The following is a 17,342-nucleotide window of genomic DNA, read 5'->3' on the forward strand; positions in this document are numbered from 1 at the left end:
AACGTAGAATACCAGGAAATGGAAGGAAAGCTTCCCCCGTCTTTCATAACGTTTCGGCTCCAAAAAAACAATACAAACAGGAAATGTATCCAAATCAGAAACAATTAAGAAGGAACGTGGCGTTTTATGATGTAGTATTGACTAGTGATGACATCATTTGGACAACCGCTTGTTAAATGTTGGTGCATAAATCCTGGTCGAGAACAGGTCGACGCCTTCTGCGCCGGATAATCTCCGGATCATTACCAATCTTCCTGACTCACTGAGTTCGAGTTGTCCTGTTTGTGTTTGATGAAAATTATGCTACAAGTGGACGTTAATCGACTTTGACTGAAAAAGTTACAACTGTTGGATGCGCTTTTTTAACATTTTCCCAACTCAGCGCTAAGGTGACGGTGGAGCAGGTGCCGCCGCACTGTAAGCGCCGTGCACGTTACTAAGATGGACACCGCGTGTGAAAACCAACGCACCGGAAGTACAGTGCGTGAGTCTGACTTGACTAATCTGGTTACCGGATCTCTGTGCTGTGGAGGATCGGGTCTTCCTCCTGCTCACTACTGTATGATTATGGAGCGCGTGCGCTGTGTCGGGAGCACACGCGCCTTCTATTTCCGTCTCAGTTCACCTTGTCCAGGCGCTCGAACCGGCAGGTAGCCGGAACACCTGACTGCGGCATGCGGTCGGATGTGGAGTACAGTCCGGTGGGAGAGGGGCTGGGGATGCGTGACTTCTGGCTGTATGTGTGGCTGCGGAGGGCGGCGGTGATGGCGGCTCATGTCACCGGCCTCGGTCTGACCCTCACCATCTCCCTGCTGTCAAGACCTGGAACCAGTGAGTGGACATCGGGACATGCTCCACATGAGCTGTTTCTTTAAAACAGTCACGGTCTGAAGAACCGGTGCAACGGATTTTAAAGTTTGATTGATGTAAAGCTGCATTTGGCTTAATTCATTTATTGCTAATATGATTAAACCAATCGGATGGATATTTTGTTATTAATGCTCATTGTCGTCTTCATGTAATCTTAGAATAGGTCGGTAACCAGTTACATTTGTTATAGTTACAGTCCTGCTTCGAGGTTTAAGCAGATTAATAATTTTCTATACAGAATGTAAGACAATGAATTCTAGCTTTTATGTGAAGAAACATCTCACAATCAATTATCAATTATTCTAATACTGCTATGTTTAATTATGTGTGCAATTGATTTATTTTTGTGTGTGTGTCGTTATTTAGAGTTTTAAAATGTTCACCAGTGTTTCTTTATCGTAGGTCTGTTTTCCTGGCATCCAGTGTGTATGTCTATAGCAGTAAGTTCTTACTCTTACACACACACACACACACACACACACACACACACACCCAGGGTTTGAGCTTGGCTTCCTTCTTCCCAAGCTCTGCTGTGTACTGGTTTTTATTAGCACCATCATGCTGTGAGGGAGCATTCATTTTGCCATCTTGAGTATATTACCATCAAATATTTCCTTTGCTTATGTGCACAAATATCATATATATATATATATGCAACATTGGTGAAGTATGATATTATATATATATATATATCGTACTTCACCAATGTTTAACCTGCATGTTGAGGATCCAGTACATGTAGCTTATAAACAAACCAGTTTTGCAACCTGCTTTAAACTACAAGTTGTGCTTCCACATTCTTTGTAATCCTGTCTCTTAGGATGACATGTCCACCCAACACAATCACTCCACTATTTTCTCCTGCTATAGCTGCAGGGAAAATTAGCACTAAGATGCCACTGTATATAAAAAAGAAGTAATTTTATGATATAAGAGTCTATGGAAGGAGGCAGGCACAGACTACAACTGCTGCTGTGGTGACCAGGTTAGATGTAGCTGATGGTGCTCGGCCAGAACTGGTGTCCGATGCACATCTATGGAAAGAGAATTGAATTCAGCTGACTGCTCAGTTTCTTTGCTTCCCTTTAGCAATGGAATGAAGTGGATGATTCTGCAAAATCATCAAGAAAAGTGCCAGTCAGCATCTTAAAATCAGAATGAAGGAGAGCCACATTGAGATTTGGATCAGGATCCCTAAAAGAAAGCCAGTTGGCCTAAATGGGCGGATGGACATTGCATTGTCCGGATAAGTAATGTTACCTTCCTTAAAATAAACTCTTTGGCATTGAATTGTGCATAATTACTGTAGCATTAATGCCTTATCAGAATATCGTAACAAAATGTAAATCTCTTGCGCCATCAAGCAGCTGCGTAACAGCTCTGTAACACATCTTCAGAAGTAGCAAAGATGATAAAACACCAGGTTCAATATGAGTCCAATGACAGCCCCACCTGACAAACCTGTGATTCCACCACTATCTGACTGATCTGTCAACATGCACCTGTAGTTTTTGTTTCCACTGTGAATAATAGATGGGAGGGGCTGAATGGAGGGTTTGCTAATGATCGCGTTGCGTCAGTGGGGCAGATATTGTGTTACGGTTTTTGTACACTGAACTGGCCCACGGGTTGGTGTTGCACTTTTCTTAGTCCAGTGCGATGAATCAGCTCTGATGTGTCATCGCAGTATGTCAGCCATCAGCCGTTCTTCCCTCGGAGCTGTTAAAGCTGTGATTGATGTTTGCTTTTCTTCCACAGAGATTCATTCAAATCCTGCACACAAGAAGTCTATTTATGACCATGAGGGATTGCTCACTTTGTTATCTCACACACACACACACACACTGCACACTTGGGGGCTACTCTGCTCATCAAAGCCTGGCAGTAGTTTACAGTAGTTTGATCTCTGACCGTCAGTGTAACGTCTGGTCCACAGCAGCAGCTTTCTGTGATAGGAAAAGATTATTTAAAGAGACCAGCTACAGACTCTCTTTAAAGTTATGCATTTGATGACCATAAGAAATATAGAATGTCACTGTACTTCAGTATTAGTGTACAATTCAGCTTTATTACGTCTTACTTTAAATGGTCTCTTTTTTATGTTGAATTTACAGTGAATGAGTCAGCTTTGCCTTATTTTGTTATTATTGTACCCATCACGTAATCCGTCAGACAAATATTATGCTGGCTGAGCTCTGTACCAGCATGCACGTGACATGACAGACAACACAGACAGCCAGAGGCAAACAGTCATACTTCCTGTTTTAACCCTGCTGCTTTAACCTACCATGACCTCCAGAAAAAGAAGTCATGTCGACTGTCATCATTGGTGAAACCAGCCTAATCATGAAGTGACCACAAGCAACATTAAAATGGCAATTTCTTCTTGGTAAATGGCTGTGACGTAACAGCCATAATCTCCTGATAGAGGAAAATAATAACAATAAGTAATAATAATTACTTTATTACTATATGTGCCTCAACCTTTTTTTAAATGTATTTTCTCTTTTCTCCTCTGCAGTACTGCCTGTGTATGACTGAAGGCATCCTCCTCTTCTCAGAGGAGGGATGTCACTTCTGCTTCAAATCTCGCAAAAGCAAACTCCGTCTCCACTGGTTCTTTCAGGCTCTGGTCCTGATAGCTGCAGGCACTGGGCTGGGCTTCATGGTGGCCAGCAAGAATCTGTCCGAGCTCCCTCACCTGATGAGCTGGCACAGCATGTTGGGCATCGGCACCCTGGCTGCCACCGGGTTCCAAGCGGCCTGCGGCATCCTTGTCATCTTCCCTAAGCTGCTGCACCTCTCCACCCCTCCACCCAGACTGAAGCTGTACCACGCCACCTGCGGCCTGGTGGTCTACCTGCTGGCCACAGTGACTGTGGTGTCAGCCATGTTCTCAGACTGGTTCCAGGCTACGGTGAAAGGGGTGGCCTGGTGGGCCTTCCTCCTGCTGCCACTCTTCCCAGCCCTGGTGGTGATGAACCAGATCACTAATGCCTACCTGCCCCGCAAGAAGCTCACCAGCTAAGAAGCACTGAGGACGACACAGATTTACGTTGCTCATCCAGTGGTCATTTTCGGACTGAGACTGTGGTGGAAGCAAAACTCCTCAGCTGCACTGTAGAATGGAGGCCTAATCACTGGATACATGAGTTAAGCGAATGGGAGTTTAGTAGAATAAAAGAATTCATTCAAGGTTAAAAAAAAAAAATGCCAGAAATCATTATCAATCATGCTTCCTGGACTCCAAACATGTCAATGTGTAGGGATCAGTAACAGAACTGCAGCTTACAGCACTTTAGCTTTTTGCAAACTTGGCATTTTTGCTGAAAGCAGAAACACGTAAGACTCTTGAAAGAAGTCAGGGGTTCTATGCATTCGTGGCTTTTGTAGATCCTGGCAGCTGGCGGACATGTCTGACCGTCTTTTGTCTGCTGCCTGTCCACACAAATATTTGCACTAAATATTCCGTAAAAGTCTTAGTCGGCGTACGTAGACTGGTATCTGGGGGAATCTGATGTGATCTGTGATGTGCACCTGCTGCACAGCTTCAGCAATGAAGTGGATGATTCTTCACCAGCCTCTACATTCTATTTATTTATTTATCTGTGATATTTCTGTGTTGGCTACATGGAACAATATGGATAAAGCTCCATGAGTTATGTTGATGGTTTGTTTGGCATATGGACTGTTTGGTTCTCATCCTCGGTGAGAAAAGCACAGAGCATTGCACTAATGATGCTGTGACATCATAGACATTGTTGCCATAAGCAGCTTTACTACATGTAAAAGTCATCGCGGAGCACTTTCTGTACCTTCATGCAAAAAATCAATGCGTCAGTCAGCCCCAGGTTTTAGCTGACTTTTCTAAGTGGGTGGTCGGGGCCTAAATTGCTGCAGCTTAAAAAAAAAATAAAAATAAAATGCTTTTGTTACACAAGTAAAAATAGCAGAAATAGTGTTTTTAGTAACACACAGTTTGTCATGCAAACAAGCCCGTGTGATTCACCCCATACGTTACCACTAACCGTGATTATTTAATCTTGCAACACATCTGGATAAATATCTTGTCTATAGTTCCCAGCTGTTCTCCAGGTGTGTGTTGTAGTAGAAACGTGTTGTTTTATGCAGTGCAAAGCAATTTACCTCTACTTCCATGCAGGACATCAGGAAATTGACCGTAACCTTTTTGGCAGCAATTTCTGCAGTTATGGGAGTCACCACGGACCTGTCCTGTCTCTCAGGTGGCTCTTTGTTTGTGGTGGTTGGATTTGCTTTTATACTTTCATTTGGAAGAATTAACGCAGGTTCTTGTGTTGCTTAGTGATCAAAGGGCCACCTTTCACTTGCAAGAGTGGAAAATGTTGTCTAATGGGCCCAATGTCTATCCAGGCCTGTCAGAGGGCTTTGGTTCGTCTACATATATCTTATTTATTCTCCAGTGCAATATTTTAAGATGTGCAAGTAAACATCTCAGGTTACATGTCTGAAAGAGCTGTATTAGATGTGTGACACTTGAAGTGAAGTTCCAGTCTCTTTGTTGTTGCTAATGTAGGCAGAGCTTAGGGTATTTAGACATTTCCATTACCTGTACCTGTCTGCAGTTGCTTGTGAAAAAGTTTCATTTTACCTTAATATACGACATGTTTGAACCTTTAAACCGATGACCAGTGATTTGATCGCATTAAAGCAAGACGTAATGCTGTACGGAGCTTGTTTAGAGTGCTGCACAGAATGGGAGCATGTACGAGCTGACAGGCTGGAAAAAGAGGCATCTAGCACAAACAGGCTGCTTATTTAGCAGCCTTTCAGAAAAGCAGCTGCAGATTTCTTTATTTCAGGTCACAACACTTAGGGATGCTCTTGAAATCAGAACCTGGCAGGGATGCACACAGACCTACTGCATTTACAGAACCTCACTGACGGCTTGGTAGCTTAGGAACAAAAGCTTTACAAATAGTTCCTAGAGATACAGAATGTACTTAATGCTGAGAAATTGTAAGAAAAAGCACCTTCCTCTCTAGGTATCACATTTTGCATCAGCCTGGTTTTCACCTGAGCTCAGATAAAAGACCTGTAATACATTAGAAATATTCATTTCATGTTCTGGTTTGGTCAGTTTCCTCATGAACCAGAAGAACTCAATCCGATCCACATCCATTGTGAGTTCTGAATTCTGCTTTTAGTCCTTCATTATAATAAAAAATCATAATAATTTATTTCCCCTTCTTGAATGCTTTGATTTTAATGCTGCATCTTACTGGAAAACAACTGGCTCACAGAATAATTTCTCAGGGCTTTGCATTACGAGGTGACCCGAGTGTGATTAAGATTGTAGCTTTGTATCTATCTGATCGAGCAGGTTGCTGCCTGTGAACTTTCTGTAATAAAAAATAAAACATGTAAATTTGTTTTTTATTGATCAATACACATGAGACCAATCCACTATTAACCAACACGTCCATTTTCTGTTAACTTCGTGTAATAGCATAATTTAAGGAGTAAGACTTTTAGGACTTAAATGGACACACACACACACACACACACACACACACACACACACACACACACACACACACACACACACACACACACACACACACACACACACACACACACACACACACACTCCTGCTGCCACAATCTGTGGCTGAAAATAGTCCCTAGCAAATTCAACATTTCCTCCTGTTTGATGACCGTCTGATAAAAACTACAGAAACCGCATGTTTCAATTATATCTGGGACCTGTTTTAAAGCTTTACAGCTTCCAAGACCAGTAACGAGTGGCCCTGGGTCTGGGGGCCACAACCAGGGTTAGGAAAGTGTTAAAGACCTGGTAAATGGTTTGCCAGAAGAAGATCTGCTGTGTTTCTAAAGAGGAACAGCCTTAGGGAAGCTGCATCCATTTTATACTTTGACCCTGATGGGCCAACATTAGTTTCTGCAGGAAAATTAAACACGTTGTTTGATCATATTTATTTCAAAGGAGCAAAATCATTCTACCAGAGAACAGACTTCAGTGGACTAAACCCGAAGACAAGAAACAAACAGTGCCAGGCTCATGAACTCTTGTTAGTGCAGCTTGCGCTGTAGTTGTGTTAAAGAACATCTTCACTGATTTTGAACTCGCCTCTTTTAATACAACGCTGTTAAACTGCCCTTCGTCTTCCTTATATTCAAATATCTCTTTACTTCCAGCTGAAAAATGCCTCTAGATGACATCACTTGGAGGGAGCTTCAGCTCAGATGATGGAGTTTGTAATCATCATCAACCTGCTTTTTAAGAGCTCCCCCAGATGACATCATGCCTAATAATAAAAACTCCTCTGGGTGATGTCATCTGAAGGAATTGTTTTTTTACCTAGAAGCAGAGAAAGATTTCAATATAGGGAAGTCAGAGGAAAGTTTAACAGCAGTAATGTACATTGGCTTGTCCCTTCAGGGGGAAGTGTTCCGCACATTGATTTGTTTTTTTTTTTTATGCCAGATGCCCTTTGGGTTACGAGTCAGGAGCTGATGTGTTGTCCTCACAGATGAAGGTGACAGAGTTGTTGAGCAGATCAAACATGTTGACCCCCACCACCTCTGCTGCTGATCCATCCTGTCTTCCCCCTGTCAGAGCCACAAACACCTGCTGTGCAGCTGCCAGCTGTGTGTGCTCCTCAGAGACAACTGACTGCACCTCTTCATCACCTGCAGAGATGGCCTGATTGGACAGAGAAGAAGTCGCATCTTAGCTTCTGTTTAGCTCAGCAGCTTCAAAATTGGATTCAGTGTCCATTTCATATTTTAGAGGCCAATGTAACACTGCACTGCTTCAGACTCAAGATGACGGGACGTCTGTCAGAGATCACTGTGTGTTGTGCTAGTGGCACCTAATGTAATTATATTTGGGGGTCACAAAGTTAAAACTGGTTTTGGAAAGTAATTAAGTACTTTTGAACGTATCTGTACTTTACTTAAGTGGTTTAAATAACAGCTACTTTGACTTTGACTTCACTACATCCAAGAGCAAATATCTCCACCTTTTTACTCCACTGCATTTCATCTTACAATCACATTACATAATAAACCACTTTTTCCGGTTTTGTTTTGATGAAAACGAATCACTAGTGAGACAGTAATCACTTCACTAAACCAGGCTCCAGCATAGGGTCCCATTAAAAAGACTTATTTAACATATTAGCTGTACTCAAAGTGAGCCGGTCATTTTCCTCGTTGGCATCGTGCTGAGCTTGGCCTGTCTACAGAGCAGGAACACACACACAGCTAAAGTGAAAACCCCCCAAACTAATGGTCTATTTTTAAAAAGAACACTGCTGAATTCATGGAAGAATGTGTCTTCAAATGGGGATCATTGAACGCGGTGCCAATTCACTTTGACAAACAACAAACAATAGATTGAGCGGCATCCAAACGTTTCCTGAACTTGGACTTGGCTTCGCCTCCCTCTCGTTCTCTCTCTGCCATGTGCTCAGAAAGGGGGAGATGTTAAGCAGAGCAAAATCAGTTCTTGCTGTTACTGCCCTGAAGGAAGCAGCCACATGCACTAGTGCTCAGTGTGTTTCCTCCTTGTTAAGCGATTTCTGTGGCTCTTTAATTCTGGGCATCCTCACCTTATCTCAGCTCGCGGGACATTTCCTCAGTGGCTGTATCAGTAATCTGTTAGGGAGGCTGTTACTGTCACTATGTGTTATTACAACATGAGGAACATTTTCCCACAGCGAATCATTGGTCCGCACGTTGATTTGGCACAATTTTCATGCCGGATGTTCTTCCTGACACAACCCTCCCCAATTTCAAGCGGGCTTGCGACCAGTTCCTGGAACTGTACGGCCGGGGATGGATGGTTTAAGGTTCAGTGTCTTGCCCAGGGACACTTTGTTATGCGGTTGGGGAGAGCCGGGCGTTAACCTCCGACCCTGTGGTCGGTGGGCGGCCGCTCTACCAACTGAGCCACTGAGTTTGTGTAAAAAGATCATAAAGCTAAAAACAACTTCAACCCATCATTTATGTCTATTACCGATAATTAGTTAATTATTGTCTATTGCAATTATTTAACATAAAGCAGCACTGGAACCTTTAATTTTAATACTTAAATAAAAGTGATTTATATTTTACTTAATCATATCCATCACTTTTACTTAAGTAGGAATGTCAGTGGTTACTTTTGCTAGAGTATATTTTTGTTTGTGTATTTGTACTTTTACTTAAGTGCAGTTCCCGACTACTTCATCCACCACTGAACAAACCTAAATAACAATTTCCACCAGTGAGCTCCTGATTCTAAAAACAGGGGGCAGCATTCATGAAGCGACAGCTATTACTCCTTAGTAATAGCAGATTGGTCGGGGGGGTACAATTATTAAATGAAGGTAATGTAGGGCTAATATGTAGGTACTGGGGGGAAATATACGGTAGTAGAGTGGTGGGCTGGGGGTGGGGGTGATATTTCTGTAATGTAACCATTTAACAGGGTTGCTATAGTAATCAAAAGGAAGTATCATGGCTGCAATAATTACCTGGAAATACTCATGGTGGTTTCTGCCAGTTCAATGTCATGGTAAAATGTGCCGTGGTGTAAAGTGACACCATGACAGCTCTGTACAGCTGAAGCCATCTTAAACGCCATCCCCCTGCATGGTTTTCTAAATCCTATTAATTTATGATTCTAATCAATTCCGCTGTCCATTCTGTGCCCACTATCACTAAGATTACTTCTTTTGCAGATCAACAGTCCTTGGTTTCACTCTGGTTGTGCAGGATTTACATGTAGCTGATATGAGAAAACTTTTTTTAAATTCCTTTAAATTCCTCATCTGAGCGTGAGCTCCTTACTGTGTGGGAGGCGAAGGCCTGCTCCTCCTCGGCCTCCTGCTCCTCCTGCGCCTCCATGTGGCAGGAGAGCAGGTGCTCCTGCAGCTCCAGGTGGGAGGTGCTGACGAGGGAGCAGAGCGGGCAGCTTAAAGTCTCGGTGCTCTGGCCCGCATGCTGGCTGTTGATGTGTTCTTGCATCTCCTCCTCTCCGCTCATCACGGCCGGGCACTGGGTACAATGCACCAGCATTGCAGCAGAGCCTGGACACACAAACAGCATCAGTCAAGAAATGACATTCTGAGCCTGCACATACTCTGAGAACCACCGCCGGCCTAACGTCACTCTTCAAACACTGCAAAGAGGAGCTGTGGCAAGAAGGCAGCAAACGTCAGCTCATTTGCGAGAACTTTGCCTCCCCACTTCAGACCACCTCTCATTTGTGCAACATGCCTTAATAACGCACCTAACGCACAAACTGTCAAAGGAAAGAGCATAAAGTCACAACTACAGGATCCAGCACTGTGCACGTTTGAGAAGATTTTTAAAAAGGGGGCGGCTGATATTTTCATTTTTAAATGATCAAAGAGAGCAGTAGACAGTAGATGAAGTCAAGTCAGGATGCAACAATAAAAAAGAAAGTAGAAGCAGAAGCAGAATGAGGGTTTTTTAAAGCAAAGCTGAAACCTTGTTATAGTAGGTAACTTGAAACAAAAGATAAAAAACTGTAATTCAGTGTAATTTTTTTTAAAGGAAACAGTATTTTGACTTTTGCTGAAAATTAAAATGGTAATGGTAAGAGCTTTCTGATGCTAGAATAACCCTGAGTGTATGTTCTGTTTGCTCTACAGGAAAAAGATTAAGAAACCGAACATTTTATTTATTAATGAAGATGAACTGTGCACTGTCCCTCTCTCACACATATTTAAACACACATAGCCTATTGATCCTGCTACAGATAGAAGTTAAGGAAATGAGCTTCTACATTTGTTTGTCAGTAAGACAGTGTGCGAAACACAATAGTTTGACAGCACTCATGCAACGATGCTATGGTGCCGAACGGCTCTGCTGGGTCCCCCATCCTGTAAGAACTACCTTTCCCTTTAAAGACATCTTGCATCATGTGCTCCTCTGTGACCCATAGTAACAGATGTGAACCAAGGCCTCAAATCTCTACAAATAGATTTAGTTATCTCCACTATCTCCTCCGTCCTACGTGTGCAAGATAAATAAGATCTACGAGCCTACATGCGACGCCACGGGACTTCAAATCTTGTAAAGACGACAGTTCTAAAGCAGGCTGTGGCTCAGGAGGGAGAGCTTCTCCCGTCCATATGTCAAAGAGTCCTTGGGCAAGACACTGAACCCAAAGTTTCTCCTGGTGGGTCAAGCGAGCACCTTGGATGGCAGCAGCCATAGTCGTAAGCGTGTGGACGCGTGACTGAGAAGCAACATTGTAAAGCACGTTGGGTACAGACAAGGTAGAAAAGCACAGACCATTGAACAAAAGATTGGTCTTGTGGCCAGTGAATTTCACTTGGGGGTATCTGTCCTCACCTTGGTGATCAGCAGCTTGGTGTTTGGCCACGCTGGCAGCGCTTGGGAAGAACTTGAAACACACTTCACACTGCACCAGGGTCTTGAGCTGCCGGGTGTGACTAGCAAACACATCAGGGTGGTTGGTCCTGTTATGGTACCACAGCCCTGAAAGTTGCTACGGCAACAAAAAGACATAGAGATCACATATTTTTGATGTTTAAGTCTGTAAACGTCAACATTACTTCAGCATTTAAAGTGAACACATATGAGAACGTGACAAATAAAGTGGAAGCTCAAACGGAATTCGACGTATGAAGCTGGACCTACCTGGTAAGACTTGTTACAGATCTCACAGCTGAAGGGCTTGGTTCCAGTGTGGACGACCTTGTGTTTGTCCAGGAGGGCAGCGCTGGTGAACACCTTGCTGCAGACAGGACACTTGTGGAACTCCTTAGGGTGGAACTCCTGGATGTGCTGCCGATGCTCCTCCAGCGTGGAGAAGCTGAGACAGCACTTCTGACAGTCGTGGGGCTCAGACAAGTCTATGGAAGAGACACGACATGACATCAAATCAGATTAAGACATGTGACAGGAAGGGAACTGTATCATTTCTGGCCATCTTTACCAACTAATGTGACAGTATATGATGCACACTTGACTCTTTGCATTAAAAAGCATAAGAATAACTGAATGAGTAAGTAAATGAATGTGTTCTTACTGTGGAAGGTTTGCAGGTGGACGGTGAGTCCGCTGGCCTGGCTGTAGCCTTTGCCACATTCCCGACACACATACGGCCGGTCACCAGTATGTGTTCTCACGTGTCGCGTCAGTTCAATGGACTGGGCGAAGACGGCCTTGCAGTACTGACACACATACATCTTCCCTACACACACAAAAAAATGTCAATCAGCACAGAGTTGACTGGGAGGACATACAAAGACACCACAGCCAAGAGATTTCCCAAACCATGACAACTCAACGCAATGATTCAATTTCAAAGCACGTATTTCTTTTACGAAAAGCTCAATTCAAATACAAAAGGACTGCAGTCACAGGGTAACTGTGTGTGTTACCCTCAGAGTGTTTCTTCTTGGTGTGGTAAGCGAGTGCAGCAGCCACACTGAAGCTCATGTCACAGTGTTTGCAGTGGTACGGTTTCTCTCCAGTGTGCAGACGCATGTGATTCTTCAGAGACGAGTTGGCGCCGAACTTTGCGCCACATTCCTCACACGCAAATGGCTTCTCTTCAAAGTGCTCCGTGCGCTTGTGGTAAATCATACCTGCGATGGGACGAGAGGGAGCAGACACATGGCATCGAGTCATCTTGTGAAGATCGCTCAACTTCTCTACAACTGTGCCTGTACAATGTTCCCAAGTGAGGGACAGACCAAACATCTGTCCATCTATGAATAACTTAAACAGGGACAGGGTGACATTTCATCACTGCAGGTGAAAAACATTTTCATTTTAATCTCATTACAAGAAGCACATCTAACGTTTGGTTTTACAAATGTGAAATTAATAACAAATTTGGATCATCTAGAGATGTTTGACTGTTGAATGTTGCTGTGGCTGAGATGAGATGCAGTGAGTGCCTGCAGAGTTATATCAGGTATGACAGGAGTGTTGTGATACTGGAATTTCTCACTTCAAGTAAAATAATAAATGATGAGACTCTTGTCCTCAGAGCACATTCAGTTTTCCAGTGTCTGACCCAGCAAACGTCAAAAGAACAGTGTAAACACCACATTGCTGTGCTAATGGTGGCCACACTTCAAATGTGTAGAGTGTGTTCCAGGCTTTACTCTCCCTGGAGCAGCTGATCCTTACCTGACGGGTGGGCGAAGGTCCGTCCGCAGAGGTCGCAGGCCACCTTCTTCTTTGCACGTGCAGTGTTGCGGTGAGCCTCGGCCATGTGGCGCTGCAGGGTGCGCTGGTTGCCGAACTTCTTGGGACACTGTGTGCACTGCTGCACACACTCCTGGGACATGGAGCAGCGCTTCACGTGGGCCAGCATACGACACTTGTAGGCAAAACCCTTCTTGCACCAGCGACAGGAGTAGGGCTTGGAGGGTGAGGAAGAAGAAGACGGGGGAGGCGAGGAAGAGTCAGTTGTAGCATTTGTATCTTTGTCGTCATCCTCAGTCTCCTTCTTACTGTTTGCTTCCTCCTCCTCCTCCCCCTCCCCCTCTTCCCTTTCCCCCTCCCCCTCTTCCCTTTCCTCCCCCTGCTTGTCTTCACTTCTGCTGCTGTTCTGCTGTTCTGCGTCAACTGCAAAAAACAAAAAAGTCTTTTTTATAAAGTTTGTTATAGCTGATTTCCACTGGCATGGACAGAGAGACTATCCCCTCATGGTGCTATTCCTCACCTGCAGCTTGGCCTCTGATTGGCTCCTGTGTGTTCCTCTCCACCTCCTCTAGCAGAGAGACCAGTGATGGAGGAAAAGAGGAAGAAGCATTCTGCTGAACCGTCTGGAGCAGCTTCATCAGCTCTGCCTCACTGAGCTGCCCCGCTGTCACTCTGCTCATCAACTTCTCCAACGCTGCACTGGGATCTGCCTCCTCACAGCACTCGCACACAATCTGGCAGAAACACAAATGTACCGTTATTTTCCTTCTTCACCACAGAGACAGACGTTTGTTCCTAACTTGGCCTGTGTTGTGTTTCAATAAAAAAGCAGCTTTTCCTTGAGGGACTAACCTGTACAATACAGTAAAAAAAATACATACATAACACTAAATCCTGTCATTGCTTAATAAAGATATTAGAAGCTTAAGTGACCCTGTTTTAGTACCCTAAGTGTCTAGTAAGACACTAGATGTAGCTGATCTGATTCAAATTGGAGATGCAGAATTTTGGAAAGCACAGAAGTTAATGTAAGGAAGTGTAAAAATAAACGTGAAGGTGATATTCAGTGGCAACTGGAGTCACTTGAGGTTCTTGAAGGTGATTCACCTCTCATCCTTTTAAAGGCTACTTTAGAGTTCTAGTGACATTTTTAGTTCACTGTAAACTGACATATGTACAGAGGCTCAGGATAAAGACCAATACTGTGGGTTATTTCTATACGGTAAAGGGAAAATGGTCTGCAATTATATAGCACTTTTCTACCTATTGGTACTCAAAGTGCTTCACACTCACAATCACACACCGATGTTATGCAGCTGGCCAACACTCATCGGTAGAAACTAAGTTGGGGTTCGGTGTCTTGCTAGTCTTGCCAGCTCACATGTAAGATAGTAAATATTAGTATTTCTTCAACCTCATTGGAGAATTTTTATTGCTAATTTTACGCAGCTGCTTTTACAAAGAAAAAGCGTTTTTTATTCTGGGATGATAGAATTAGTGGAATACATATTTTTGAAACAAAGTCCATAAAGTCTGCCTGAATAAATTGGTCAGAGAGGGGGTTCAACGTAGTCGCTCAGTGCTTTACACAATGTACACAGCCAACCCTGGTCCCTGTAAAAACATGGTGGTCTCAGAGAACAGGAGACCTATTCCTTAAGAAATAACAAGGCTTATTCTAAGCTAAAGAAAGGACAACAATTCTTAAAAACTTTATCATGAATACTATGCTGCATTTCTGTTAGTAGATCCCTATAAATCTATAAACCTATAAATCCCTTTAAGGTGTCTGTAATGATCATCACAGAGGTTAAATGCCTGATTCCTCTCAACGGCCAGTTACACTCATGAAGCCTTTATGAGTCCAGCTGCCAGTAAGTAGAAGCTTTCTGATAATCATGACTGGGTTACTGAGAATCACCTGAGCAGGATTTACACAAGTTTAAAAATAACATTTTAAAGCGTGGTGTGGTCCGTTCTACCTGTTTCTGGTGTTCGTCCAGGCTGCTCTGTGCTGCCTTTCTCAGAAGCTCCAGGACACATGACATGTTGATGAGGAGCTCGACTAACTCAGACGAATGTTCCAGAAGACCAGTGGCAGACTCATTGGATACTCTAATTGACGATTTGGCATTTTCAGACCCTGTGTACACAAATATATGAAAATGTGCTTGTACAACTGGGCCTAAAAACTGCTAACTTTGGGTACATCTGTAAATTGTCCCAAAACAGGACTTTGACCAACCTAAGGACTCCGATCGCTCCACACAGGCTTTTTTACATGGTGGTCCCTCTGCAGTGTCACTGTCACCCTGACAGCTTTCTTTCTTTGGCTCAGTCTTTAGTTCCATGTGGTCTGAAGTGGAGTCGTCCTTTGTGGATGACGCTGAACTCACAGGGTTCACACTCTGGGCTTTGTTTATCCCGCTGAGGCTTGAAGTCTGTGTGGAAACGACCTGGTTCGGAGACTGCTTGCTCACAAGGTTGCTGAGGACGTTTTTGAAGCCCACGGCCACATCAAACATCTGCAAGTTGTCTGCAGCGGCAACGATACGACTGACATTGTGTTTGCCCAGAGGCAGCTTGCCGGTGTACACCATGTCCAGCAGACAGCCAAATTCCTGGGAGGAAACCAGAGTCGTGTCAATGGAGATGGTGTCGGAGCCATCCAGGAGAGACCTGACAGAGATGGAGATCATTGTAATTCTGTGATTTAGGTTCCAGAGAAGTCCATAACATCTAGTCACCCAACATGAAACCTGAACCTCCATTTACTGTATTAGCTTTTCTAGAGCTTTAAACCACATCTCACAGTCTTCAGTTTCGATCAGAAAAAGCTAAAGATTAAAGATTTAAAATAGATTTTTATCAAACAACTGTTTCCAAGACACAGAGTCATCTTTCATGCAACTTGTACAGATCAATCGCCTTTCAAATCAACACTCACACTACCTGAAGAGCATGCTGGAGGCAGCCAGCACGAGTTTATGTGCACGGTGAGGGACGTCCCCCACCAGGATGGTGCAGTCACAGAAGTGACCCTCCTTCCTCAGGCCGTACAGCTGCTGCATCAGCTGGGTGCTGTAGTTTGGCAGTTCCATCATATTGTCTGATGGACTGGAGGCACAGAAAAGTCTGCTCCAGTCTTTAAAAAATATATAATATATAAAAATAAAAAATCAGAATATGTGATCATAGCATTAGGATCTACTGGCAACATTAGAGTGGAAAATTTGAACTGCACTCTTCATATTAAAGTTAAATGTGGCTAATGCTCCAGGCTTCCATATTTCATATCTGGTTATGGGATTAGAAGGAAAACAGGTGCTCATGTTGTAATTTAGTTTTGCTGTGTCATGAAATGTAAAGTATAAACACAACCAGCTCGTGTTTATAAAGTCACGTGTTCGTCGTTAAGGGTTTTAACAGAATTCGGTTTAACGTCATAAAAATGCACCGTTGTCATTTGAGATGCTATCTTGTAAATTCTGCACATTTTATTTGTAGTCCACTGCTTAGCTAAATTAACAGGATTAGCAAACTGATGTTCACACGGTTCTCAGACACTATTCACAGCACAATACACAAGCTAACCAGCTCTGGAACACTAGCTTTAGCTAAGGAGGCTAATGTAACGGACAGAGAAGAAATAGCGTTAGTAACAACTCGGTGAAAGTCCACGCGCAACTTCCAGTCAGTGGACGTCTTTACCTTCAATTATTCAAACGATCCGTTTCTTTATTTAAATGTCGCTGCTGAACAATCCTGCTGTGCGCAATAAAGCTTAGCCGTTTTGAAAATGGCGACAGGTGGTACGGCAACCGAATGAGGTCAGTTCCGGCTTAGCAATCAGCAATTTAAGCTATTTAGAAAGCGTCTTATAAATTAATAACGGATACGTAAAAAAATACGTTAATTTGCTGTATTCCAACGATGAAGTTTAACAACTGGGTTCAACCAGGAATAATGTGTGTACTTCACAGCATTATGGCTGGATTTATCAGAGATCTAGGGCAAAAAGGTATGTCCTCCCCTGGAGGCCTACGAGTCCCACCCCCCAGTCCACTGTTCGTTGTTTACGATCACGTAAACAACGTAAAACACATTTAAAAATGACGAAGTATCTGACTTATTAGCTATGATACAGTGATCTCATCCTAATATTCAGTTATTTGTTCACTTTGTGTAATAAAAGTATTTCCATATGCACTGTAATAACAATATTACACCTCATCACGTGTAGAGGAAGTGTTCACATCTTTTACATTACA

General features: G+C 43.3%; 2 protein-coding genes across 4 annotated transcripts; one reads left to right on the top strand and one right to left on the bottom strand.

Moving 5' to 3' along the window:
• Nucleotides 1-162: 162 nt before the first annotated feature.
• On the top strand, nt 163-6,281 carry cyb561d1 (cytochrome b561 family, member D1). 3 transcript variants are annotated; one of them, XM_067503865.1, is made up of 3 exons: nt 163-831; nt 1,273-1,310; nt 3,497-6,281. In XM_067503865.1, the coding sequence occupies exons 1-3, from the start codon at nt 675-677 to the stop codon at nt 3,896-3,898; spliced, it is 597 nt and encodes a 198-aa protein (XP_067359966.1). In that variant the 5' UTR covers nt 163-674; the 3' UTR covers nt 3,899-6,281. The 3 variants fall into 3 exon arrangements, with proteins under 3 accessions (XP_067359966.1, XP_067359965.1, XP_067359967.1); XM_067503864.1 differs by having other exon boundaries at nt 178-831; nt 3,392-6,281; XM_067503866.1 differs by having other exon boundaries at nt 810-926; nt 3,392-6,281.
• A 550-nt stretch (nt 6,282-6,831) lies between these two features.
• Nucleotides 6,832-17,064, bottom strand: zbtb40 (zinc finger and BTB domain containing 40). The gene is made up of 12 exons (XM_067503823.1): nt 16,783-17,064; nt 16,024-16,216; nt 15,317-15,750; nt 15,054-15,214; nt 13,592-13,805; nt 13,054-13,494; nt 12,297-12,503; nt 11,942-12,106; nt 11,551-11,765; nt 11,242-11,398; nt 9,709-9,947; nt 6,832-7,576 (listed from the first exon to the last, which is right to left on the bottom strand). Exons 2-12 carry the CDS (start codon nt 16,173-16,175, stop codon nt 7,370-7,372), a joined length of 2,592 nt encoding a protein of 863 aa, XP_067359924.1. The 5' UTR covers nt 16,176-16,216; nt 16,783-17,064; the 3' UTR covers nt 6,832-7,369.
• Nucleotides 17,065-17,342: the final 278 nt, after the last annotated feature.

The sequence above is a fragment of the Channa argus genome, chromosome 5 (assembly GCF_033026475.1).
Source record: "Channa argus isolate prfri chromosome 5, Channa argus male v1.0, whole genome shotgun sequence".
NCBI classification, from domain to species: domain Eukaryota; kingdom Metazoa; phylum Chordata; class Actinopteri; order Anabantiformes; family Channidae; genus Channa; species Channa argus.

Bases quoted from the DNA above. Each gene is read 5' to 3' on its own strand.
- cyb561d1 (XM_067503864.1), top strand. From the start codon at position 675: ATGCGGTCGGATGTGGAGTACAGTCCGGTGGGAGAGGGGCTGGGGATG. The intron at 832-1,272 runs GTGAGTGGACAT...TCTTTATCGTAG, and splicing joins GCTGTCAAGACCTGGAACCA to GTCTGTTTTCCTGGCATCCA. The intron at 1,311-3,391 runs GTAAGTTCTTAC...TCTCCTCTGCAG, and splicing joins CAGTGTGTATGTCTATAGCA to TACTGCCTGTGTATGACTGA.
- zbtb40 (XM_067503823.1), bottom strand. From the start codon at position 16,175: ATGATGGAACTGCCAAACTACAGCACCCAGCTGATGCAGCAGCTGTAC. The intron at 13,495-13,591 runs GTGAGGAATAGC...TGTTTTTTGCAG, and splicing joins AATCAGAGGCCAAGCTGCAG to TTGACGCAGAACAGCAGAAC. The intron at 12,107-12,296 runs GTAACACACACA...TTGTGTGTGTAG, and splicing joins CAAGAAGAAACACTCTGAGG to GGAAGATGTATGTGTGTCAG.